The 27,244-nt window shown below is 41.1% G+C and overlaps 1 protein-coding gene across 2 annotated transcripts in view; it reads right to left on the bottom strand.

The window, feature by feature from the left end:
- Positions 1–221: 221 nt before the first annotated feature.
- The window catches only part of FAM107B (family with sequence similarity 107 member B), a gene marked incomplete at its 3' end in the record, with an annotated part of 56,220 nt that continues 29,197 nt past the window's right edge, over positions 222–27,244 (bottom strand). For both annotated transcript variants that reach the window (XM_082280827.1, XM_082280828.1), the window contains 3 exons: positions 6,507–6,690; positions 2,342–2,495; positions 222–338 (listed from right to left, as the gene is read on the bottom strand). In XM_082280827.1, the coding sequence (XP_082136953.1) occupies positions 222–338; positions 2,342–2,495; positions 6,507–6,634 (399 nt within the window). In that variant the 5' untranslated portion in view covers positions 6,635–6,690. The remainder of the gene's footprint in view (positions 339–2,341; positions 2,496–6,506; positions 6,691–27,244) is intronic.

The raw sequence follows: 27,244 nt of genomic DNA, 5'->3' as shown, positions 1-27,244 counted from the left end.
GACACTCCTTATCCATTGATCTCAGGACTGTATTTGGCAAGTCAATCTGTTTACGATACTGTCTTTTTAATCCACACGTCCCAGGAATTAAAAATCTCATCTTCAGTAAGTGTCAACTGGATGCCGTTATTTCCCCTCATGAGGAGCAAATGTGAGACAACTTGCAAAAGCCTCTCTCTGCAGGAAAGCTGGAAGTCTTAGTGCTGGCTTAGGCGCTGGCTCTAGGAGTCTGGTGCTTCTGTTGCTTCCTGGACCGTCCTCCTCAAGTTGCCCTTGACTTTGACAAATTCAGGCGCATTTTCCTGCTCTTCCTGTATCTTCTGCTTCTCCAGTTCCAGCTTAAAAGGGAATCACATGTTAAAAAAAAAAGTATAGAAAACACATCATTGAAACAGAAGACAAAAAACTAAAGGTTTCAATAACTGGCCAGGCCAAACCCTTTAAATTGCTTCCTTTCTTTGTCTCATGGAAAAGATAAAATTGCCTTTCTTTGGGAGTATGTGTTCTCATAAACAATAAATCTTTTCAAATCCTTGGCTCTAGCTTGTTCCAGATGTCCACCTTTGCCAGACAGACAAAAACTCTGCAAAAGCCCCGTATAAGAACAAGACGAAGCATTTTTTTAATAATTTCTTGGACATCTTCATTAAAGAAACAACAGTAATTCTCTTCTCTGGCTTTTACAACAGAACAAGGAAGAATGTGCCTCATGGGAGAACACGTGAACAGCTACTACTGAGTGCACTTGCAGAACTGATTTCTGAGCATTTAGGTATGGAGCTCTGTATCTAACTTGAGCCTCTTAGGAGTATCTGGTTTGGCTAGCACAAAAAACAATAAAAAACCAAAAAACCTTCCTTAGCCATTCATTTTTGAGAGCCCATTAACTGACGTTTTAACCAACTTGGAGCTCCTGCCCATGCAGAGACACTTGACATTTCCATGTGAGGAATGGAAATGCTCTATGTGGCTAGGCTGTGCAGTGCCCATCCAGCACAGGCTCACACATGGCACAGAACATGGATTGCTTAGCAATCCTTAGGGAAGGCAGATGAGCTTGCAGAAGGAAAAAAAAAAACCTTTAGAAAACTAACAAAAGTGCCTGAAAGGAGCTTTTCTTTCTTTCTTTCTTAACAGACCAAGGTCTCCCTGATTAATGGGGACCACGTACAGCTCACCTAAATAATCTCTCCTTTGTCTCTGGTTCACCCACAAGGGACATGCCTTGTTTCCATAAATCACAACAATGTCCCTCCATGAGTCATGTTGCCAATTAATGCCATTCCTATGATGTTTACAAAGTCACAGCACTGTCTGCAATGGGCAGGCTTGTTCTCTTCTAAAAGAATTTTCTAATCTACATAATCTATGTTGGATGGCTCAGTTTCAAATTAAATCTTCCCACAAGCTGAACAATTCAAAGCTGGGCCCTTAACAGAGATTAGAAAAATGACAGGATGATACACTTAAAAATACAATAGCTTTCTCCAAAAATATTCTTAAGCCTAATTAAAACAAAAAAACCCAACCTATAATAAAACCTAAATAAAACCTAAAACCTAAATAATGATTGGATTACATTTAATTTTTAATAGTAATTATTTGGTTTAATTGATTTCTATTGAGAAACACAGGAGATACTGATTTAAAGCATTTATTTATAGCATTCATTTATTTAAAAATAAATGCATTGCTCGATGCACAGTGACTTCTCTGATGAGCTGTTTCACTGTAGAGATATTCCCTCACAAGCACATGAAGTGCTTCCAGAGGCACTGAGAAATTTGGCTGGCCCTGTGCCTGGCAAAAAGCTTCACCACAAGGAACTCCAACTCCACATCATCTCCACACCCAGGGTCTGAGGACCTTTTCTTTCATTTGAAAACGCCAATGGGCTCACACATTTTAAGGCTATGAAAGATCTTTTTAAAGTAATCTAGTTTCTTACATAACGTAGGAGAATCAATTGATTTTCAAAAATTCATTAAATGTAGCTTTGATGCACTACAGCCTAACAGTCGTTCTTAGTGGATCATAGTTAGACTACAAAAATTAACTAAATCACCACAGTTTCAAAGGTTAAATAGTGTCAGTGCTCCCCACACATTCCTGTTGGCTGGTGCAGGATTCATTTGACCAAAGACAGACCCCATATGCAGTTTCTATACAGTAAGTGATAACGAAGAGGTAATTTGTGATTTGACTTATCCTAAGAAATATCTGCATTTAATCAGGGGAAATATGAGAAATATTGGCTGCTGCTTCTTTCCCATTTACAAAGAGAGCCTCAGGTGAGGAGCTCAGATGCAGATGTGTGAAGGTCTGGTATTCACCATCTTACCTGCTCCAGTTTCTGCTGCCTTTTCAGTAGCTCTATTTCCAGGTCTGACTTCTTCTTTTGTGCTTCCTCTTCTTTTTGTTGTTTAATAACTTGATCTCGTTTCCTTTTCTCCATCACCTTCTGTAGCTCTGGTTTATTCTGAGGTGCAAGACCCCTTCAAATTACATGGTGGGGAAAAAAAAAGAGAAGTTTCAATTAGCAGGAATTCACACAGAATTGCAAGCAGCTTTACTAAAATTAAGTAGTTGCCTATTTAGATACATTGGGAGATAAATAAATAATTAAAAGGAAAAAATATTCAGCCATTTGCCTGGTTTTTAACCAGTACCCTAAGCTAGAATTTAAGCCATATAACCATCAAAGATATTTCCTTTAATGTGCATGCTGGTATTTCTCCTGTATAATTCATTAACTTTCATCTTTAGTCTTCACTGTATTCTCTCAATTCCAAAAGAATGGATTGAAAAAATCACCACAAATCAAGACACTATCAGAGCTAGGAACAAATTTTGGACAAGAAGAATTTGCTTGGTAGCCAGTAATTCAGAACAGCTGTGTTCAGACAATCATGTGCAGGGTATCCTGTCCACAGAAGTTTGCATGGACAAAACTAAAATGTGGTCTGTCACACTGCTCTAGGAAGTCATGGATTCACTCCTTTCCTTGAAAATGTAACTGCTTTACACATGCCTGGCTGTGAAACTGTTTCCAGTGAGAGCTCCCAGGCTACACTAAACATCACAAAGAGCCTAAGACAACAAAAATCCAGAATAAAAAAGTTGCTGTCACCTTGGAGACCAGACAAAGCCTGGAGGATTCTCCCTCTGATGAGCCTTTAGGTGCTACATGAACTGAATGTTTTGTTCAACACAAATTATTTTCCAAGCCAGCTACTCCGGAATGAGAAAGCTCACTCCTTGGGAAGATGCGTGACGTTATTTATACAGGCACACACTTGGATACTCACTCCTACTTACTTTTGTGACTCCAGCTATTTCTTTTATGTCTGTAATGCTATGATGGTTTCAAAATTTGTTATAAAATCCTCCCTGTTATTCAGGTATTAGCGTAACTTAAGGCAGAGCAGAGAGATCTGAAATTTGTGTTTGTTATTATTGTCTTTCCTGTGAAGACTATTATGTGAAAGCATCCAGCGTTAAGTTTAATATCAACCATTTTTATTTTAACTTTAAGACATTCAATAACCTGATTAAGCTTTCAGAAAGCATATTTTTACCCTTCCTACTTGCTATATATCTGTGGTTGCCTAATTATTCATTAATATGCATATCTGACAGCATGTCCAATAAAACATTAAAATGCCATTTTATGGTGGCATCTAGGAATGACTCCATATATTATGCAACACTCTATCCCTGTACATACCCCGACAGTAAAATCAAATATTTAGCAACACCAAATGCTGTTCCCTATTTCTCGTAATAGATCTCATGGCCTGAGTGCAACATAAGCTACAAGACTGTGTTTATATTTTATGTTTCATGCTATTTTAATTACATTTTAGCACGTAAAACTGAAGTCAGGCAGGAAAAGCTGGAGTCATTTTTTATTACTACTACTACTACTACTACTACTACTAGTAGTAGTGGATTGGTGAGAGCAGAGTCAGTGGAAGCTTCCACACTGGTGATCAGCAGTCAAGACAGCCACAAACCAGAGAGCAGCTGCTAAGTAACATTCTGTTGCTGCTTTTCTGACTAAGGGCGCACCATAACAAAGCAGAGGCACAGACTGATTCAGATGTGCTGTAACAAAGGGAACCTGCAGAAAGTACAAGTAATCTATCCCTCCATCCAATCAGGTGGGGGTGGCAGATCTGTAACAGAACTGTAATGTCAGTCCTGTTTCCACTCTCTTATGTAAAAATGAAAAGCACCAAACTGGGGGATACTGGATTAACTGGGGTCTTGTATCACCTCCTGGTGACTGTTCTGGTTAAATTACAAATCCTAAGGCTTTGATATAGAGGGAGCAAATTGTGTTACAACACAAGTTAGAGCTGCTAGGGTTAACACCTCTGGCAGGGACAGCACCAATACTCTGCAGAGATGAGGCTGACTCCTAGTAAGTAAAAATAATTTAAGTGACCAGTGCCTTGAGGTAGCACCCCCTGAATCCTGGTTTGGTTATTTTTTCCCCCAAAACAACGACCCTTTCTGCCAGTGAGTAACTACAGCAGTTCAAGACCCAACAGACACTGCTCACAGTGGGCATGGAGAATGACTGTACCAGTACTAGCTAGTATCTTCCAACATCTATTTCTGGCTGTTCAGAGCTGATGGGTCCAAAAAGTGAAGCTGCCAATGTCTACACTGTGTCTTTGCAACAAAATAAACAGCATGTTAAGCAGACTTCTATAAGAGCACTGAAAGTCCTCCATACATATGACAGTTTGGTGTAACAAAGCAGAACACAGCCTAATATCACATTACTGAAAAGCCTCCTATCAGAGCCAGTACAGTGACACAAAGCACAGAAGACTAACCCTCCTCTAAAGGATACCAATTTTTCTGCTGGCGAAAATCCTCAAAGTACTTCATTTGTGCACCAATAAATAAGACTCTAAAATTAACAGCTGTAGCTAATCAAAATTACAATAAGAGAAGTGAAGGTATTGAGGGCTGCACAATTTTTCTGTGTAATAGGATATTTTCCTAGAAGAAAAGAACTCCATACTATTTAAAAGTGCTTTATGCGTCATAAACTTAAAAGAAAAAAGAAATAGTCTTAATTTATTGCAGCCTCCACATCCCCTAGATTAAGATCATCAGGAAACTTCAACTATTTTTCTTTCAATGACTATGAACTTCTTGGTGCTAGGAACTGACTTTGATGTTTAATCCCATTAATGAAAAATAGGACAAACACCTATTTAGGCCAGTTTCTTCCAATTCAGTTGGCATTCTGTAAAATATCTCTCCTTCTTCATCACTAAAGAAATGCTATATTGTGTATGCAATTCATTTAGAATTAAGTCTCTAAGCCCAGAATTTGCGAGGATTTTTCTATTACACATAAAAAGACCCCTTCTTCCCTCAAAATACTACAATGCCTAAGGATTAAAAGGAAAAAAAAAAAAGAGAGAGAAAAACTGCCATAATGTGACTCTTCCTGCCAAATAGAAATACTCAGTTGTGCTGGAGTAGCCAAATTAATGACTTTTTACTCTTCTTTATCAAGATCCTGAGTCTCAAAAAGTCAGAATGGCTGCTACCACCAGCTTTCTGCTCAAATGCACTCTGAGATACTGTTCTTCCACTTCTATTTTACAGATCCCCACACTTTGCCTTTGGAAAGTCAATTTTGGGTGTCTTCAATGCACCAAATCACCAAATGATATCATGGGTTCTGTTGGTTTAAACAAAGGAGCATCAACAGGCTTGGTGCCTTTTCTTCCACCAGGTGGTCTGGTGGCTATTTTGTTAATGTGTTTTCTAAATGACTTCTCTGTTGCTGAAGAGATCTAATGACAGAACTTCAGCTATTTCTGGGCCAGGTGCTCGTGTCTCTGAAGTTGATGAAATGGAGTCATGGTTGTTTACATCTCTAAAAGCAATATATAGAGCAACAGCTGTGCATCCCATCCCAGAGAGGAGCAGGCAGCATTTGCAAAACATACAAAGAAACACTTGTGCAGCAGCATAGGAGGCACCAGACTATCACACTGCATTGTGAGACAGATCAAGTACAGTTTCATGTGAAATAAACTACATGATTTCTGTGATTTAAAAGTGGCCTCATAAACTCAGCACACGGAATGGTGAAAGCCCACAGATTTTATCATCCCGCTGTTAACAGCAAAATTTTGTCAAATACTTGATAATGTTAAGAGTACAAGACAAATTACAGTGCCCAGGTAATCCATGAAGGGTAATAGGGGAGAACTGAACTGTTTCCTCTCAAAACTGACCCTCTGAGTATTCACAAAAACTAAAAGAGAAGCCTTCTAGAGCAAGCTTTTGCACAGCAAAATGAAATTCGAACAGAAATAAATGCCACAGTTAAGAATCAGAGTCTTGCAATTTACAAGATCTGAATCAACAGTGCCTGCTGGGTTTTGGGTACAATGTCATTTTGATGAAACTAAAACTCAAGCTGGGTCTTTGGGGTGGGAGGGTGGCACAAGTGATTTTTAGACTCTTACCTTTTCTGATTCATAAGCAGCTCTCTATGGAGATCTTGATGATTCCGGGATGACTTCACAGGATTAATTAATTTCTGAGGTCTAATTAATTCCGGATTGTCATCATCTATGTAGTCTGGTTCAGCCATAATCTTTCTTGGAATGGGAAATGGATCTTTGGGTTCAGTATCCTTGTTCACAGTATCTGTAAAACGGGAAAAACTGTAGTGAATCTACACTGAAAGGCCTTTTAAAGATGTCCTAAACCACAAAGGCAGCATATTACGTTGGCAACACTCATGCTTTTCCTGGGTTAGTTTTGTCTGTAGAAAGTAAAGGCTCTCAGAGCAAACACCAGTAGCATTTTTTAAAATAGGCAGCAATTTCATAACAATGACATCTCCAACAGCCTTCATTCAAAAACCTGGAGACAGTTTCCCCCATTTTAAGAAGAACTTGACAAATAATTTAGGTTGTGTGTGAAGATCCCTATTGATTTTAATAAGCCTATTCAGATGAAACATTTTTGGATCAGTATTACTGAGACCCTAAAGACATTTTAAACACTGACTATATTAAATACTATGAATGTGTATCAAAAGCAGAGTCTCATTTTGTGCTGTCAATGTCATGTCAGCTGTGGGGAAAACACCTCTGTGGATAAGCAAGCCCTGAACTGTATCGAGAAAAAGCTTCCATGTGGAAATTGCCAGATCTGCAATTGTTGTGATGGGGGACTGGTTTCTACGTGGAAAAGCAGAGAAGAAAAAGCTAGGTGAGATTGTTTCTTAAAGGCCATATTTCACCCAGTGAAAATCCACAGAAATCCACTGACCTGAAGGCAATGAATTGATGATTTATTTAATTTGGAAAAGTGGCACTTTCCTATCCTGCTACAGAAAAATTACCTACATATCAAATCACAACATTTTGATTTAACAGCTGACAAGTCAACTATGGTTTTCAAATAATTTATACGTGACCATTCATACCCCTTTCCATTCAAATGCACCAATCACAAGATGATCAGCATTCAAAACAAAGCACATTCAGGAAAAATCTGTCTCTCATCACTGTTGTGAAAACCTGCACACAGAATTTGCAGTTGTCAGTTTGATGAAACATTGGCCTCTCAAACAGACCCCAAAAAATAATCTCACAACACGTGGGTTTACAGAGAAGAATCAATGGGACATGAAAGAAAAGGCGAGAGGCTTCCATTCTCCTGACTGGCAGAACAGCTGAATGCTGCACACTGTACTCACGGGGCTATGAGACAAATCAGAGAATCACTGGGATTTGCCTTGCTTTTTCCAGTAAAAGCTGAATATGTGCTTTAATTTAGATCCCACTGTTACCAGCCCTTCCCTCCCTTTCTCACCCCATGGGCTAAAAATCCTATGTTCAGCCACAGTTTAATCCCTAAACTATTTTCTTTCAGTAGGAATCTAATATTGTTGCTCAGGTCTGATCAAAATCCACTTGATATGGCAAAAAGATTTTCCCTTAATACTTCAGTACATTAAAACTGAACAGTACCATCATCACCCAGCTGCAGCTGCTTACAGATGAGGAAGGAAAACAACATGAAGTTTTCAGCAGATGCAAAAAGGATACTCTGGATTTGAATGTGTCCAGCGGACCTGGCAGAGACCTTTCAGCTTCTTTGAATGGATGATGTGAACTGTGTTTTAGTGGTGCTCCATCTCACACACCAAGTTTCTGTGGAGCAACTTCAAGGAGAAACAGCTCACCAGTGTGAGCTGCTCTCAGGGTGGCTCCTTCATGAGTTCTTCAAGGTAAATTCATATGAAGCATTTTTGAATTCTGTGGGAGTGTCAGGTCTCACAGGGACCTGTGAAACTACTATAAAAATTGTCCACAGTTCAAAACTGTGGAAGTGCATTGCTGTACATGGCATAAACCTCATACTGACACTGATCATGCAATTAAAATACTTCTCCTGTCACCCCTTCAGAGTCCTCCCTGCTTCAATCAAGCAACCAGCTATTACCACACATGCCAAATATACGGTATCATTGGAAAACAGGTCAGAAGAAGCTTGGAAGGCTTCTAATCCAAGCTGCTCCTGAGAGCAGGAACAGCTGTAAGATGAGAGCAGGTTGCTCAGGACATTTCCCAGCAAGACACTGAAGTTCCCCAAAGCTGCACAGCCTCTGTGGATAGCCCCTCACTCGTCTTCACAGTGGTTTTTCCTTAAACCCACATGAACCTCTAGTTTCAACTCCAGCCTGTTGCCTGTCACTCTCCAGCCACACACTCTGGTGAAGAGTTTAGCTCCATCTCCTTGGAAAGCACCTCCCAGGCACAGGGGGCTGCTGTTTGGTCCCCCCAAACCTCTGCTCTGGGCTGAGCCAGCCCAGGTCCCTCAGCCTCCACCACAGCTCATCTTGGGGGTGCCTGGCTAAACTCACATCTCAAATCCTTCACTGTTCAATAGCATGCCATATAAAAACAAAAAACAACCCCCAAAACCCCTCAAAACACACCACACACCACCATGATGTTAATAAAGCATTTGCAGAGGTCGATTCTTTTAGCACATATTGTGAATAAACTAGCTGCAGTTCTCTTCTTATATAAGGACATAACATTTCATACTTCCTCAATGTTAACATCAGGCTTATTACAACTAAAACAACTAAAATATTACATATCCAACCTCCACCCAAAATAAACCTTCTCTGTAAATATTTGTTTTGCTTTACTACTCTATCAGTTCTGTTGCACTGATGGGCCTGTGAGTCTTCTAGAAGCCATTTATCATCAACAGCCCTCTGTTAAAGTAAATCCAAAAATAACCTGCTGCTTCTTCAAGATAATTCTTGTTTGCTTAGGTGAAGATGAAAAATGCAGAATTACTCTACAACTGCCATAAACAATGTACAATTTTCTTGACACAAGCCCCTGAAAACCAATTTGATTCAATCATTTCTCGAAATGTGGTGTAGTATTTTGCAGCATATCGATTTGGCTTGAGCAACCCCTTAAAAGTGAAGTCTATTTATTCTTCTTTCTTCTGGCCCATCACTATTTTTAAAACATGTATTCAACTCAGAGGTCAGGAATCGTGGTTTCCTACTGTAACATGAGCTCTACTAGCAGCAAACATGAATGAATAAAAACTCCCCTGGGAAGAGAAGTCTTTCCATGTGTGATTAAGCTGCAAATTACTTCAACTAGGATTTCCAAACAGAGCCAAGGACACAAGGCGCCCAGTTCCCACTCAGTGAATTCTCTCACACCCTCTGCAAACCTCAGCCTGGCTGCAGGCCACCGACAAAGTCCTGCACAGTCACTGTGTAATATTATATGCAAACAATACAATGAAGATAAGGTGATCTCTACCCACACCCTGTCAAAGCTAACATTTACAAAAGCACAGGCAAGTTTCACATAAAAAGGAAACTGAGGCACAAAGGATTCACCACACCAAGGGCAGACAGAATAGAGCAGTTTATCCCCAGAGTTTCATTCTGAGGTTCAGGCTCACACCAATAAACCAGTCAAGCTCGATGACAGAATCCCTTAAAAGTCCTTAAACAAGTTTAATCAATGTTCAAGCAATAACAATTAAGACATTATTAATTCCATGAGTCTCTAGTGCTCATCACCACAAAAGTCACAGCCCATAAAGCTGCTTTCAGATCATCACTAGGTGCTACAGTGGGACATTAATAATCCAAATAATCACTTAGCAGGAATATGCTGCCTGAAGAGCATCCGAGAGGCTCCTTTTAACCATCTGCTGTTACATGATCGACTGAGAATGCACGATCCATTGCTGTGTTTCCTCGTTACCTTGCTCCAAATAAAGGAGATTTCGATTCAGGGGATGTTTTAGCTGAGCTTAGCTCAAGTTTAATACACCCACTAATTTGGCAGGTGCTTCCTAGTGCATTTGCTGAATTAGCTGTTGCACCACGAGCACCACAAAAGCATTTATCTACCTTAACTTGTCGTGCCTGAGTAACTCGCAGAGTCTTTGCCCACAACCTTTTTGGTGTATGTGGATTTTGATCCACAAAGAGAAAAAATAAACTGGGAATCCTGCATGGAAGAGCAATTTTAACTCCTCAAACAACTGCAAAGCAATTTCAACATCCCACTAGACCAAGAAAATGCCTCTGTAGAAAAATTACTTCAACTATCCTCCCAGACAGAAGTTTAATGTTTCCAGACAAAAAGATGCTCTTAGAGTAAACAAGAAGTACCATACAGGTACCTCAGCCTTGAAGGGCTGAGACCAAGCAGTCACATACTTGCAATTCTCTCATTTAATTTCCTTGGAGCGCAAGTATATTCAGGGAAAACAGAAAAGACCCTTCAAAAGTTTGTCCTGCTGAAGAGATACAACCAAACCAGAGCATGCCAGAAGCGTGAGTACATCTGGGGGAACGTGTCCAGCAGATACCTTTGCTTCCAATGTTATTTATTTTTTATTCTATCTACAGAGGGTTTTTTCCAGCAAAAGTCCCTTAATGGTAGTAACACTGGAAACACGTGTACAGAGAGAACTACAGACACCAGTGTTTTTAACAGGTATCTCAACAACACCAGGTTAAGGATTCAGAAGCTGCCAGTTTTTGCTACAACAGGGTTCCCACGGCTTCCACAGGAGAAAGAAGTTCACAAAAAAAAACAACCTACCAAAACCGAAACCATCTCATGTCTATATGGCATTCAGGGAATTGTATTTATTTTCTATCTGATATTCTTCATACCAGAAATCACCCTCTACATATGGAATCTGAATATAAAAATTCCTGTGAGACACCATATATTTATATTATTACACATATATATGGCATTTTCACCCTTCAAATGATTCCCACAATTATTTCCAGCTGTGAAAACAGAGGTAGAGTTGAGGCCCCTCAAAAAGCAGATAAATAAATGCCTAAAAATACCAATGGACATGAAAATAATAGACTATACTAGATCCAAAAGTTACATTAAGACTAAATTCACATTATTTCCTTTTTGCCTTAATAAATTCTTGAGGAGCACTAGCTCAAACACCGAGTACCTCCTGAAGATTTTATTCTCGAAAGAGCTTCAACATCTGTTCTGATCTGTACTGTGAAGCATCAAACGCTATGTTTTAAGACTTACATTTTTAGCTTTTTAAACTATGGCACAGACTTGCAGTTTGCTACAAGAAACCCAAAGGCATTCTTTGGGAAAAAAAAAATCGTGTTTTACTCTCCCCCTTCCAATTTCAAGAGGAATTGAAATAAAAATTCTTCAGCATGTCTCCGCTTAGATGTTACATGACCGAGCACCACTTCTCATCAGCCAGCTTGGGCAGAAAGCAAAAGAGCTACTTAAATGCAGAGTGTGCTTTGCAGGCAGCACCTCAGCACTGTTTGCACATGAAAGCTCACGCCGCTATCGTCTTTATCTATATGCTCTCAGTGAAGTGAGAGGCACTTGACTAGAGAGATTTACTTGATTAATCCTTGATTATAGATATCATTAATAACTTCCCAACGTTCACCCTTTAATTCAAAGTAAGAGTTCCTGAAAACAGAATACAAAATACTCTTCCCAGCCAAGATGCTCGAGCCAGACACCAACAAAGGAATTATGTCTTACACTGTCTTTTGTGGCTGAAAGGGAGGATGGAGTTTGGGTCACAGCAAAACACAGACTGCCTTGGAGGGAGAGGGGAGGACCAGAGAGGTCCTGGTGGCTGCAATTCCTCCCAGCCCCTCATGCTTTGTTCAAAAAGGCTGCCACTTCCCAGTGACAAGAGCTTTGCTTCTAGATCCGAAGAGTAGTGTCTTCACCTGCCTCAAAATCAAACACATTCAGGGCAGCATGGACCTGGGATTGCCCCTTGAGTACTATCTTGCTACCAGGTTACTTACTACATTACTGTTCTTCAAAATTAACATCACGAGCCTTTTAAACCCTTTAGCAGGCATCTGGCTTTTGTTTACAGCTCCACACATGAAAGAGAAGAGCATCTTAGAAACTACCACACGTTTCTGCAAGGCCAATCTTACTCCTTCTTGTCATGCACTTCAAAATCTCACATCCCATCCCAAGGCTGACTAAGTTCTGTCCATCCCATGCCAGGACAATTTAACTCACAGCACCCCTCTGACACCAGGTGTCATGGCTTTAGTTAATGGCTTCATTAGTTCCACAGCTGCCTAAAGACTGACAGACCACATAGAATTCTCTCAGGAACAAGGGCTAACTTGATCAGGGCAGCCCAAAGCAATCTCAGTGATGTCAAGGATAGGGAAAGAAGCAGAGCTTGCTGGCTCCTAAAGCTGTTCCTGTTGTCGCTTTTGATATTAAAATGACCTAACCCACTCAAAATCTGACAGAGATCCAGTTAACACTCATTTTCTTCCCTTAAGTACTGCCGAGAGTAACATCAACAAAGCACAGATAAAACATCCACTAAATGAGAAACCAGAAGAAAGAGGGTCATTTTAAAGATGTTTGCATTGGCACTGACACCTAAAGGAAGGCAGAGTGCAAGATCTGGGGCAGTGCTCCACACTGTTACAATTCTCTCAAATGCAAAGAGCTGCTCATGGCTCCCATTCAATTTAAACAGCATCAGGCAGTCTCTGTTCCAGGACTTTGAAGTTCAGTCAAGTCTTGGGTGTGGAGGGAACAGCCTTGACCCCCAGAGAGGCTGATGCCTGGAGAGCAGTGCTGGTGAGGACAGAACGGCTCCTTCCTCTTGGTTTACTTGGGAAAGAGATGCAAAAGAAGACACAAACAGCTTTAAGAACGGCCTCACACCTTCCACTAAAAACCCCAGGAGCCCCAATGACAGGAATTTCCCTCAGCCTTCAAGATCTGCAAGGAAGCTCTCTGCCACTGGCTTTCAAACCAGCTGAAAGGATCAGCTCTAAATAGTTGCATTTCTTTCTTCTCTTGCTAAGTTAAAATGCTGAAGAGCTGTCACTACAGCTGTGTAACAAGAGGCAGAAGACAGAAAGTGCCTCTCCCCTCCTACTGCAAGGAGAGGTCTGCACACAAGGTGCTTTAAGAATACTAAGGAGAAGATGGAGACCTTCCAAAAGGTCCCCTTTTTGTCAGACACGGGCAAAACTCAAGATACTGACTTTCACTGCAACAAACTACTTAGCATCTAATTTTTAATACAGGCAGAAAAGACAGAAAGACACAGGATGAAGAGCAGCACACTGTGAACGGCACTCATCTTCCCTAAGTCCTGGTCTCTGATCCACCCACTGTGACACCACGGTTCCAGTCTGGGAATAACAGCAGATAACGCACACTGTGCATCTTGTATCATTTGTCTTTCCCAAATTCCCTACATGTTTCTTAAGGACTTTATACTCCTCATACCCATTTTGCTAAGGATCTTGTGATTACCTAAATCCCAAGACGGGGCTGGAGATGTGGAAAGCCATTCTGATGGGAAGGAAAAGACCCAGTGTTTTGGACACCTCTCATCCAAAAGGCCCTAAGTGACTATAGTGCTTTTGACCTTCAGAATAACAGCAAGTCGTGCACACCCCACTGTCTTCTCAACTATGCCAGTGCTTCAAAAGGAATGAATCATGACTGACAAAGGCACACAACTGAATATACACATAACTTTCACCAAAACACTACACAGGTAGTTATAACAGCGCAGTAACATGATTTTCAGGAGATGATAATTGAAATTATGCCTCTTAGGAAAGGTACTCAGTAGCACAGTTTGCAACTACATTAATCCCCAAAGGTAACAAGCAATTTATTTATACATGGGTCAACAGTGATTCATAAGCAATTCTGGAATGATGCATTTTTTAAGGAGATTTTAAGAGCAGAAAAGCAAGTAAGATCTGTTTGTACTACCTGTGGCTACAGTGCACCATCAGCATTGTAGACCCATCAGTGTGGGCCACGAAATTAAAAATCAGGACAAGTTTGTTTGAATCAAATTTTACTACATTAAAACATGGAATTCCACATGAAAACTGAGCCTTGACTCAAAATCAGAAGTCCAAAGAGTGAGGGGAGATTTTCTTCAGGGCTTCACTGAGGCAAATGTGAAGAACTATCAAACAGTGGCACCCAGTGGTAAAGGACTTTCTGCAAACAGGAACACAATAGAAAAATTCCGGAGGGAGAAGGGGGAAGACTGACCCAAATCCATGTTTATATACAAAAACACTGAACTGAAAGAGCAAACATACTAAATCCTCCACAATTTTAGCGGAAAGTATTAGTTCTAAGTCATTCTATTTGTGTAATCATCAGCATTAGAGGAAAGTGACTCTTCAAATACAAAAGGTTTAACGTGAAACAGGTATTTCTGAGGGGGAGAGGGAAATCCAGAGCAGCCAGCAGCCCCTTATCAACTGGGAGAGTGCAAACATTTCGAACATCTGACTTGAGATACCTAAAAGGAGACTGGTGAATCTTGAACAGTCTTAAAATCTAGTTCACAGGACTTAGCAAGATTCTTCCAGGGAAGAGAGAAACATGGTGATAGTGGTTGTTTTTCCACTTGTTCTGTATTTTTTTCACACGATCTAGAGAGAAAGATTAGAGACTACTGTGTGTCCCAGTGAGGCCAAACAATGTCCAGGACCAAAGGGTGTAGGTCATTCTCCTGGAACAGGAATCCTCTTCTGGATGCTGTGATGATAGCAAGGACAATGGTGATGGAGGGTTCTAGCAAATATTCAATCAGGCAGAAGTTTATATCAGATATAAGCCAAAAAGGTTAAAATTACCTTTGATATATGTGAAAAAATTCAGAGCAAAAGAAGAGGCAGGTTACTTAGTAACCCTGTAAACATTCCAAACAACAGCAAACAAACTGCACAGCAAACAAAGTTTTCTTTGTTATAACGAAATTAGGAAGTTGAAAAGCAAATGGAAGAGGAACATCTGTAAATGGGAGAACGTGCCCTATATTGAGGTTGTTCTAACAGCCCTGTTCATTTGATTTTTAAGAAGTGAAGATTAATTGAAGCCTAATAATCATATAAGCAACAAGCCTGACAATGCTTTGAGAAATTTTGATGACTGAGTATTGAGGCTAGAAAACAAATTACTTAAATAAGGAGCACATTTTTAAAGTGAGGGGAATAAAACCATCGATTTAGTAAAAGATTTGCATTCAGCTGCACAGGGAGACCAAATTACAGGACCATAATTATTCCTTCTAGTTCTACAAATTTAAAATCTATGAGTGCAATTAATAAGTGTTTGCAAGGGGGTCAGAAGATTAGAATCTCTGCATTAATCAGGTAGTTATGCATTCAGTAGCTACAGCAACAAAAATGAGACCAAGCAAGCAAAGTATTTCTCATGCTGCCTCAGTTACTCCAGTGCTGTAAATCCCCAAGTCTTGCCAAAGGAGCACAGCAGGACTGCTGAACCAGATTTTGCTCCGTGCCACGTGCTGTTCCTTAGGGCACAGCAGCATCCTGCCTGGAGTTAGGGCACAGCACGATCTGCTGAGCTGTCACATCTTCCCTCCCCTCTGGGGCTCTCTGAATGACAACTTAAAAAGAATGCTAACCACCCATAAAAGAAGGCCATTTGCAACAAGTTCTAAAACACTGACATAATGAAAACCACACAGTCCACTGCAGCTTGCCAGTTTCCTAAACAGACTCATAGGTAGTTATGTAAAAGTTAAGTACTTCTTCAGGCCGGGCAGATATGTATCAATTACCTGCCAACTCAACAACTCAAGTTCTTTTCATTTTCTAGGAAGAAACCCTTCTCCTAGGAGGGAAAAAAAAAAAATCATCACCAGCAAAGCTTGCTTTTTTTACTTCTCTTTGGTGACAAATGGCTCAGAGCAAGCATCCAGCCCCTGTTTTGATTTCTTAACACAGGGAGATTTCCTAGAAACAGACAAAAGGAAACAAAAAGAAGTAATTTCCTTAAACCTATTGCTACTCCAAACTAACACACTCCCAGCTTAATCACAGGAAAGAAGTAAAACCTTCACCTCAATGAGTTAGTCTTGGCTCAGGCAACTACATCCACATTCCAGCCTGCACTGTGTCCACAAAGAGACACCCTTCCTTGCCCAGACTTGTTTCATCCACTCTGAGCTGGCACAGATACATTTTAGTATGAGGCTCTGCACTGCAACTCAGTGGAAAAAGAAGCCGCTACAAAGGAAAACAAGACCTGAAGGAAAAAGCAAAAATGAGGACAACCAGTAAAACTGATGACCAATCTTCCAAAAGTGAGGTAGAGTAAGAAATTTTTTAAAAAAGGCTGTTCCACACCCTCCTCATGACCTTAACCAAAAGCATGAAGCTCTAGTGGTTTAAAAGGATTGAGTGGGTGTAAGAATGTATGGCAGCCAGAGAACAAGCCTCCTGGAAGCTACAAGTGGGCTTAGGACAGCCAAGCCTGATACACATGATTTCATTAAAATGCAACAGTGATCAAAAGGCGTCCTGCAAAGGACACGACATGCCACACGGCGTGTAGAGGAACATCATCTGCTTACTGTTTGATGGGAAGAATGAGAGATCTGAAAACCAGGAATTCACAGAAAACAAAAATGGAGAAAAATGTTGACACTCAGTCCTATCTGTCAAAGCTGGTGACTTTTCACTGGTGCTCTTGACGAGCAGCTACAATCAGCAGCTTCTCCTGCAAGCTCATAAATCAGTAAGCTGTGACACCAGGGCAGGGCTGAGTATCAGCCAGAAGGCTGCACGTGGAAGGGCAGCAGAGCCTGGCTCACTGCTCAGGCGGAAGGGTGTTGTTCTCTACAGAAACAAACCTCCACCTGAACAGCATTGATGTGTTACTCAGACAACTGAGCTTCCTTTTGCTTCTCAGCCCCCCTGAAATGAAGAACCCAGAATGCCAATACCTAAAACAAAACCAGACACACAAGCTTAGCATGAACACAAGGAAGATTTTAGCATATACTCTGGCAGGACGATTTGTTGTGTATGCTGACACAGGACTGTTTCTAGGATGTTTTCTGTCAACTTTTTCTCTTTTTTGTCTTTTTAGAAAGACTTAAAAAGGTTCAGGAAGGGAGAAACAGACCACCACTCCCTAATCCCTCCAGAAAGGAACTGTTAAAAAAACTTCAAGTAGTTAGCAAAGAAGAGTAAGAAACTAGAAGGAGGACCCCAATGCCTCCACAAAGGGATTGTTTGTTGAGCTTGTGAACTGGTGGCAGGAAAGGAATTTCCTACAATTGTTACCTTTCTGCTTGAGAGACCACCTGGAGGAAAGTCTCAGGCTGTCCTTCCTCAGCAGCACTTGTGAAAGAGCTGTGCCACTGGAGTTTGTAGGACCCCCCACTCTGCTCCTCACGTCCTTCTCCAGGGCTATAGAGAGGGCAGCTGCTCACTTGCTTTACGTGCTACAGAAGTGGAACTGAACTGGACCTAAACTTGAAATGCAAGAATGCTGAAGTATGTAAGTTGAACAAGAAAAATGCTCTCAGTAGTCCTAGAGGCACTACAGGGCTCTCAATCAAATGGTTAAAAACAAACCACCTGCATCCCGAAAAGTCACACACTAGTTTACAGTGGTCTCATAAAGGAAAAGAAAATGTGCATATTCTTGCCTCTTCATGCTCAAAATTAACAAAAAACGTTAAAGACAAAAACCAAAGGGCTGCAAAACAAGACTTCAGTAGAGCCAAGAAGGGGGCTGAAGGTCTTTATCATAACATGCCTACAGCTGAGGAACAAAAGCAGTGTGAGGTCACAGCTTGGCTCCTGCTAGTCCAGGTTCACAAAAGCAGCGTACAGAGCTTCCGGAGAAGTGGATGCCATTTATCATTCACAGACAGACAGCCCGACAGCCACGGCTCTGAAAGAGGCTGCTGCCAGCCCCAAGAGAAGAGGGCTTGAAAAAGGCCTCCTCCCAAGCCTTAGAGCCCTCTTATTAACAACATTTCACAGGTGACTCAGCTTACTTTACAACAGGCACGGTGAAAAGCTGTCCTCTAGCTGGGTTTTACAGCAGCAGCTTAATTAATAGGATGAATACCTATTGATAGGCAATCATACCCTCCACTGCCAGCTGCACCTCTTCATGCCTGAAGCCAGTCCTGCTCTTTGTTCTGCTGCTGAAAACACAACTTGGGGGGCTCTGAGCACCTGCTGCGCCTGCAACCAAAGAGAGAAACTTTCAGGCCAGCAAACTTTCTATGTTGGCAATAAACTGCATGTTAAGGACTCCTTAAAAACGTCACCATGCAGTGTCCTCAGCAGGATATCATCTCACTGTCTCAGATATTGGTGAAGGAAGGAACAAATGGCAAGAGGTGTTTCTGTCATACTTTTCCCGATCACCTTCAATAGCTAAACGGGGTATTTAAAAAAACCCCAAAAAACAAACACACTGAGAAATTGTAATTAAAATTCCAATGAGCCCATGTGGCTTTCAAGACTTTTAAAAACACACATCCCTGTTTTGCAAGCAGAAGCACTCCAACAAATGGTCACAGGTGAATAGTCAGCACTTCAGCGGACACATGTCGTGTCATATCCCACAAGCACTGCCTCTCATGCTTCCTATCACTACATTAATTACTAGTTTTCTCCATGACTGCATAACCTACAAAGATGTTTTGGACTTATTAGAAGAAGAACTTTCTTTATGACTAAGGGTGAAAGGTGAATTGATATTTATGCAGGCATCTCAGGCATTGCTAATTGCTGGGGTTGCACCTCACTATGGGAAAGGTGGTCTGCAAATGTGAGCGCTGTTTCTAAAAATATAAAAGGAGGTAGAATCCCTTTCCTTTACTATAAATTCTTGACTTGTTACTAGTCCTATAAACCTGAGTGAAACAGACCAAACTGCCACAACACTTTTGAACATTTTAACCCAAGTTGTTCAAGTTCCTACACACACCACAGCTTGTCCACCATCTTACAACACAATCACTTTCTCAACCTGCTTGCTTAACAAGCAGCGGAGAATTCTAGACTGCGAAGTAGAATATTAACATCTGCTTCTTTTTTTTTTTAATCAAACAATCATATTTTGCCATGATTCACTGAGGAATTATGTTTTAAAACTGCAAAAAAATTACTGAACGAGGGGAATTCATCAACGTTTGAAGTAGCACTGTTCATTATAACAGGCTTGGTCACATCAGAGGCTCGCTCAGTCTGTAGGAAAGCTGCCCCACAATTACAGTGAGGAACTCAGCCATGACAGAAGAGAGAGGCTCTATTCTCAGCTCTACCAAAAACTGGATTTGTGATGCTGAGCAAGTTGCTGAGCCTTAAATTACTCTGGAACAAGCTGTGGTTGTCAGCACAAGACAATGTGTTGGATACCAAAAGCAGAGAGAGCAAGACAGGCTTTTTTGGATGAGCAAATAAATAAGAAACATCATAAATTACAACAACATTATGCTTTGTTCTATTATAGGCATCATTTTGTCAGACATTTTGGAGCCATTTCATGTTAAGCACTCTTTTTTCTAGGATTGAACAAATGCTTGCTTTAGAATCAAGAGGCAAAATCCAAACAGGTAATTTGCTGAAATAAGTTTAGAAAATTAAAATGATGATGTTTAAAATAAGGTACAAAGTTATGAATTAAGAGATACACAGAATAAAATTTAGAAGGATGTTAAGGTTAATAACACAGAGGCTATGAACTTCTTGGTGCTGCAAAACAAATGCCAGGGATTTAGAAGTCTCATGCCTAAAGGATTGACACTATTTTCACCCCAAGCCTATTTTTATGAATTTCTTCCTTCCCAAGTTATTACCAAAGTCCCCAGTGATTTCTTTTTTTTTTTTTTTTTTTTTTGTCATTTGTCTGTGGATTTATCATCTCAACAACAAAAAGAGACACATTAAACACATGCTTTTTTAAGCTGCACTAGTAAATATGTTCTCAGAAATGACTCCAAGACAAAAATCCACATTGAAAAGCCGGAATGAGAGCTGGGAGCCTGAGGGCTTTCCTATCCCACTGGTGAATACAGCATGTTCTTTTTGAGCATGTTCATAATAAGACAGAGACCCGTTTGTCAAAATCTGTCCTCTTTAACACAGCATGTATTCCTCAACAGCCTTGGTGCTCAGCAGGGTGTAAATACCACACCTTAGCCACTTCCCCTATGTGAGTTTAACATATACATTAGTGTTTAAGATTGAAGCAAATGTTTGCTACAATTAATTCCCATTTAATCTAAGAATGTTAATAGTCATCCTTTAATATGAATGTTAACAAACCAGCCATTTTTTCATATCATCATATGTGATGTTGAACACAGGCTTCTGGCCTGTTACACTGAGCCCAGCAGCTTGTCTGCACAGAGGATGTTGTCCCACTGATCCCCACAAAAGATCAGAAAAGCGGCACAGAAACACAACAAAGGCAGCAACAGGATCCACTTCCAGTTTAGAAAGGCATTTGGGTATGAAAGCTACCAGGCTATCAGAAGTAATCCAGGAGCCTTCCCCTGCACAGACTTGTCATTAATACTTCTTGCTCTCTCGCCTGCACCTTTCCAGCACTGCTGAGCAGCACCACCACAGGTACCAATGGCACCACATTGCAACTGGAAAATGAAGATGGTGAATATGGGCTGAACACAGTGGCTGTTCATCCGGATGTGCATCTTAAGGATCCTTCCAGCAGACAACACTCTGCTCCAGCCAGTCCCAGCTCCTCATACTGGAGAAACCCTACAGCAGCTGATACTGTACCTGCATGAGCAAACAGCCCCGCAAAGAAGCAAAACCCTCAGAAAAGACAGGCACAGACAGCTGGGACTGCAGCTTCTTCTGTGCAATGTACTAGTTAAACTCAACACATGGATCTATCTGTATCAGTATCAAGCAGAGTTACTCCAGAGCGAGAACAAAAAAAACACAGTCAGCTAGTGCAGACACTCAGCTCCCTTCAACCCTACAGAGCAACTTGTACGAAAAGATTAGAATCCCAGTAACTCTGAAATATCAATCCTATTCAAGTTTCATTAGACCCTATGTTATACATTTATTTTACAAACAGCAATTGGAACAAAAATTAGAGCAACCTCACTGTTCACACATACTTGAGGGAGTCACTGTGCTCCATCAGTCTACACAGATGACTGAATCATTATCCCCATTTTATATAGCCTACCTTGCTGTAAGTACCTTTGGGACTTATAAATAGTGGAACTTTTGCAAATTTTACTGACTGCACTCAGCCAACATTGTGTCCCTCCAGAGAGATACAACCGTCAGCTCATCTTTCACACAAAGGTAACATCCCGCTCACATTTTAGGTAACTGTTTAGTTCAGATTTCCCAGATAAAAAAGTTGGTTGCTACCTTCATCCCCAAATCTGACCTTGCCAGCACTACTAACCTGTTTGCTGCAAATTGGCTGCATGAGATACATTAATATGTGCCTTTGAGCAGGGTGACAGCCACCCCCACGAGAGCACACCAGCATGGCACCATCTCATCATAGGCACCATCACCATCAACTCCATAGTTTTGGCTGAAACGCCCTCTTTTCAAGAGCCATTTCCATCTCACCAACATACCTAATTACACATACACCTCAGGGCCTGGTGGCAAAAACAGCAATTCTTTGTGGCTGGGCAGGGGTACAGGTTTTGATTCAGGAAGTGTACGTCTGCAAATTAGTTTTGATGTGCACCCTACTGTGCTCAGTGCTTTCCCATGGCTTCCATTCAACATAAACACTTACTACCATTGAAAACACAGTGCTTCCAGGAAAACAATGTTTAGTTAAATTCACACAGTGATAAAAAAATTGCAATAAGACCATTAAAAGTTTGAAATCAATGGATGAACTTTCCCACACAGCAGCTTTACTAAAATGCACACCAGCAAATGTGTCTGCTCACCCTCAGAAGTACCACTCTCACTAGTAGGGAGGTAACATTTTGTTAGTAGTTTTCTAGTAGAGATAAAATAGGTAAGTTTGTAAAGGCTACAGCACAGGCTCTTTATCAGGGAAAGAGATCTATGCAAATTTCAGAGTTTATCTCATCCAGGGTTTTTTCTATTGCTAGAAAGTGCTGACATCCATTTAGTAGAAAACCTCTGAACATGTCTTTTAAATATCCCTTTCCAAAAACCTCCCATGGGACAGCTTCATTACTTCAGCAAGTGACTCGAGAAGCAGGATATATATTAAATGAGTATGGCAGACACAGAAGGCCAAGGCAACAAGAATTTCATCCAATTTCTCACACCTCATTCTACCCTTCTGATGAATCAGCATTGTTCAGCTGCAACTGCCGTCTCTTAATCTTCCCCAATATCTCGGCTAAAAGCTGAAGACATCAACCACTTGTCTCTCTCTTGCTTAAGACCTTTTATATATCCACTAACCCTTATTTATACCATTATGATTATAATCTAATTATAAACAATGGCTTGATTAAAACACACATATTAATAGAAGCATTCATGTCACCTACCTTTAGGCCTTTAACTGCTGCAGCTAAAATGGGAAAGCAAGCTCCTTATAGCATTAGCATGGTTATCCAGAGGGCAAATCAAAGCAGCTATGCTCAGCACTAAAGTCAAATATCATCACTCTCAAACAGCTTCCAGACACTCTCGCCTTCCTCCACTGAGGTTATGAGAAGTCCAGAGAACCTAGATTCCCAAACTGCTTTTTAAAAGGAATGGGGAAGGTCCCTTCAAAAGCAAAAGAGTTAGATATTGCAGCTGAAATTTCATAAACTACAGCAATACTGAACAAATCCAACCTGCTGCTGCTTTTTACACTATCTCCAGCATGCCAGTTACTTCCAGCTTCACGTACAGTATGATGTAAAACCATGGAAAATACTCAGTTTAATCATTTCCTGTATTATTCACCACATTGTGTGCAATACCTTGTGGATTAATTATCCAGATAACAAAATGACTGCAAGTGCCATTAACGTTGTCGGTCTGAAGTGGTGATCTAAATAATGACAGCAATGTGCTCCTATGGTTTACAGCATGAGAGAGGCTGAACTGAAGAACAACCCCCTCCTACCCGCTACACATGAGTGAAAAAAGACTCTCCTCCCTGTGCAGGAAGGTGAGTAAACCATTAAGCAACTGTGGAAAGTCACGAAGATTAGGACAATTAAAGAGAGAAAAGGGCTTTCACACATAGAAGCCAAACTGTTTAGAGGACTGGAGAGAAGGGTCACCAAGGAAGAAATGTTTTATGATGAAGGTGGTGAGACACTGGCACAGGTTGTCCATAGAAGCTACAGATGCCCCGTCACTGGAAGTGTTCAAGGTTGAATGGAGTTTTGAGCAACACAACTGAGTGAAAGATGTCCCTACCCACTGCAGGGGGGTTGGACTAGATGAACTTTAAATGTCTCTTCCAACTCAAAGCCTTCCATGACTTCTGACTGATGACATTTTTATGAGGATGGGATAAACACATTTTGGGGGTGCTTGTACTGGTGCACAGAAGCAATCCAACAGTGAGAGAGATGCCGCTCCGCTCCTGGACCCAGGACATCCACACAAGCAAAGGAAGCCCTGGAGCAGAATTACCGCTCTCCCCAACCACAGATGTGGCCACATACCACTACCCGTAACACAGCTGGAAACATCTCATTTCTATGCGTCCTGGTTAAGCAAGAGGCACAAATTTCTGTTTGAAGGCAATCTAAACCGCACACCAGTAGAAATATTTCTGTTATTTCCAGGCCACCGAACACAAGTAGCGCTCACTAGTTTACTACTCTGGTTTCCAATTTAAGAAATGCCTTTAATGGAAGCACTTTCTTGAACACATACCAAATGCCACTGAACATAATTGTGCCTAAACTGCACCTCCTAGAGACCTCTGTTTTTAGGTTACAACATGCTCACAGTTTATTTAAAAAGGGAGGAGAGAATAAAAAATAACAAAGAAGAAAAGAGGAAGAAAGTCTCTCTTGTGACACTTTTCTTCGAACACAGGAAGAAACAGGTGTTGGTATAAGCAGAAAGGAAGACAGATTTACATCTCACAGATTCAAAACCAAGTGCTATCAGCAAAAATACTAGATTATTGAGGCAGAGAGAGACAGAGGAAGTTGCAAAACTACTTAACATTTCAAGAAGGTCTGAGGCTTTTCACTCAGTGTTGTAGCTGGGGAAAACGAACATACACTTTGACTATCATACAATGGTTTGGACTAGAAGGGAACTTAAGAAATCATCTAGTTCCAACACCCATGGCATGGGCAGAGACACCTTCCACTAGGCTAGGTTGCTCAAAACCCTGTTTAGCCTGACTTTGAACATTTTCAGGGACAGAAAGAGCCACCACTTCTCTGGGCAACCTATTCCAGCAATTCACCACCCTCACAGTAAAGAATTTCTTCCTAATACCTAATCTAAATCTGCCCTCCTTCAGTCTAAAGCCATTCCACCTTGCCCAGTATCCCTCTCCAGCTCTCTTGTAGAACCTTTAGGTACAGGAAGGGGCTGTAAGGCATCCCCAGAGCCTTCCCTTCTCCAGGCTTAACAACCCCAACTCTCTGAGCTGTCTCCATAGCAGAGGTGCTCCAGCCCTCTGAGGCTCCAGCCATCTCTGGGCCTCCTCTGGGTTCACTCCAACAGGTCCCTGTTCTTCTTACATTGTGGGCCCCAGAGCTGGGGTAGAGTTGGATTAGCAACTCGGTAACAACAGTCAAATAAATGAAATGCTGCATCTGTTGTTACAATTAAATTAACAAAGTACTGATAGAACCATGCATGTTTTCCCCTTGTGTACCATGCCCTGGGTAAAGATGTTCTGTAGCTGTACATATTTCCTGTGTTATAAATTAAACACAAGCCAAATTTACCCTTCCTGCAATGCTATTAAAAATCAAGGGCAATTACTCCAGGGATAAATCTGGCCCAGTAATGTTTTTCAACAAAAATGAGTTTCTAGAATAAATTCTACTAAAATAAGTCTTTGTGGAAATACTTGAAACATTTTCATTTGTGTTCCCAAAGCACTTGTTTAAAAATAAATTGGAACAGAGAGTTCCCAGTATCAAATAGCTGGAAACTGTCAGACACTTTTAGAATACTGTTTTCAGGTGATCAACCTGATATTCTTACTGTCTGGTTCTGTGGGGGGTAGTTTTGTTGTGGTTGATGTTTCAATTTTTGTTGTTTATTTGGTTTGGGGTTTTATTTTCTTGGTGTTTTTTTGGGGGTGGGGAGGGATTGTGGGGCTTTTTGATTGGTTTGGGGGTTTGTTTATTTTGGTGTTTGTTTAATACCTCAGTATTTGCAGTCTTAAACAAAGGCCACTTACATGCAGCTCAGGTTGTGTACCATGAACTGAGGAGCTCAGAAATTAGGTGTACATGGAAAATCAGGCCCATGTATTAAAGATTTCAAATTTTTAAAATGAGATTACAGAATCAGACAAAATAACAGCTACAAATAGCATCAGGTTAGACTCTCAGCTGGCCTTAGCCAGAGCCAGTCTACTAAAATCAATTTATCTTCCTCTGACTCCTGAGGGAATATGGGCAATATTAATATTGCAGCTCCCCACAAAGTCACACATGCAGAAGTGCTGGCAAGAGCAATGGCCTTGGGAAGCCTCTGCTCACAGCACACGATGCTGCAGACCCACATGGATGCACCTGTAACACTTCTCCCATGGAAAAGTGCATCAACTACAACGATGGAAAGAGCCAAAAAACACACACAAGTTGCCAAAAGCAATTTATCTGCAGCAATTTGCACAGCCAGCAACCACTGTAATCACATTTTTGTAGAAACATGGAAAATTGGGCTGTAAGGAACTTCAAGAGGCCCCTTGCTCCTTCCCTGCCCCAGGGCGAGCTGTAGCACACCTACACACCCTTGATGTCTCCTCCTTCCAAAGAAGTTTTTGAGCCAAAATTTTTCATTCTTGATCTTAATCCAAAACAAGATGTGATTTAAACCCAGTTGTTCATCTGATTTTAAGCCCCAGGTGTTGACATTTAATGCTAGTGAATATACAGAATGTCAAACTGGCTGGTTAAGTTCCAATGTGAGCACAGAGCTGAGCCTTTGCTAACACGGGGACACCAGAAGACATAAGCAGGCAGACTAACAATTTCTTTAGAGCAGGAGTCAAATGTAGCAGAAATTAAAAAATCGTTTCCCCAGATTTTTTTTCAATATCCATTGCAGCAGGTATTTGTAGCACACCTGGAGGAGACCACAGAGCTCATGAGAAAACCTGCAATGCTCTCAATTGAGAAAACCTGCTCTCTCAATTGAGGCCGTTGTCTCCACGACAGGCACTGAGAGACAGCAGGTATTCCCAATTCCATACAGAAGAGGCCACTCTGTTCCCAGGGAGAGCTCTTCTCTCCTGCCTTGCACTGATCAAGACTGGTTTTGACCCCTTCAGGCTTTTACAAGCTTATCACAAAATCCCCTTGCAACGGCAGAGGGGTATGTACTTCTCCTTCCTCTGTTTTCCCATCAGAAAGTCACAGGCTCAGGACAGAGTCGCACAGAGCAGAGAGCTCCTGGCTCCCCTGCCTCCCAAACCTCCTGGGCCACAAATTCAGAGGTAAGAGTCTGTGGAGGGAAGAAAGGGGAGGCTGGCAGGGAAAGCCATTCAATTTGCCATTTTGTAAAAATAGTACTTGGATGGCTCTCAGAAAGACAGAAGGATTCAGGACTAACAGCTACTGATGGCACTTCAGTGGTCAGGTAAAGGGAGAAGGGTCTGGACATCAGATCCTAGTCTTAAAAAAGTTTTAAATTATTAAAGCAAGGCCTCAATTCTTGTAACAAGGCACTGAAGCAGCT

The sequence above is a fragment of the Coloeus monedula genome, assembly GCF_965178545.1.
Source record: "Coloeus monedula genome assembly, chromosome: 4".
Lineage (NCBI taxonomy): Eukaryota > Metazoa > Chordata > Aves > Passeriformes > Corvidae > Coloeus > Coloeus monedula.
The sequence above is the reverse complement of the archived record's forward strand: the minus strand, read 5'-3'. Positions and strand labels throughout refer to the sequence as shown.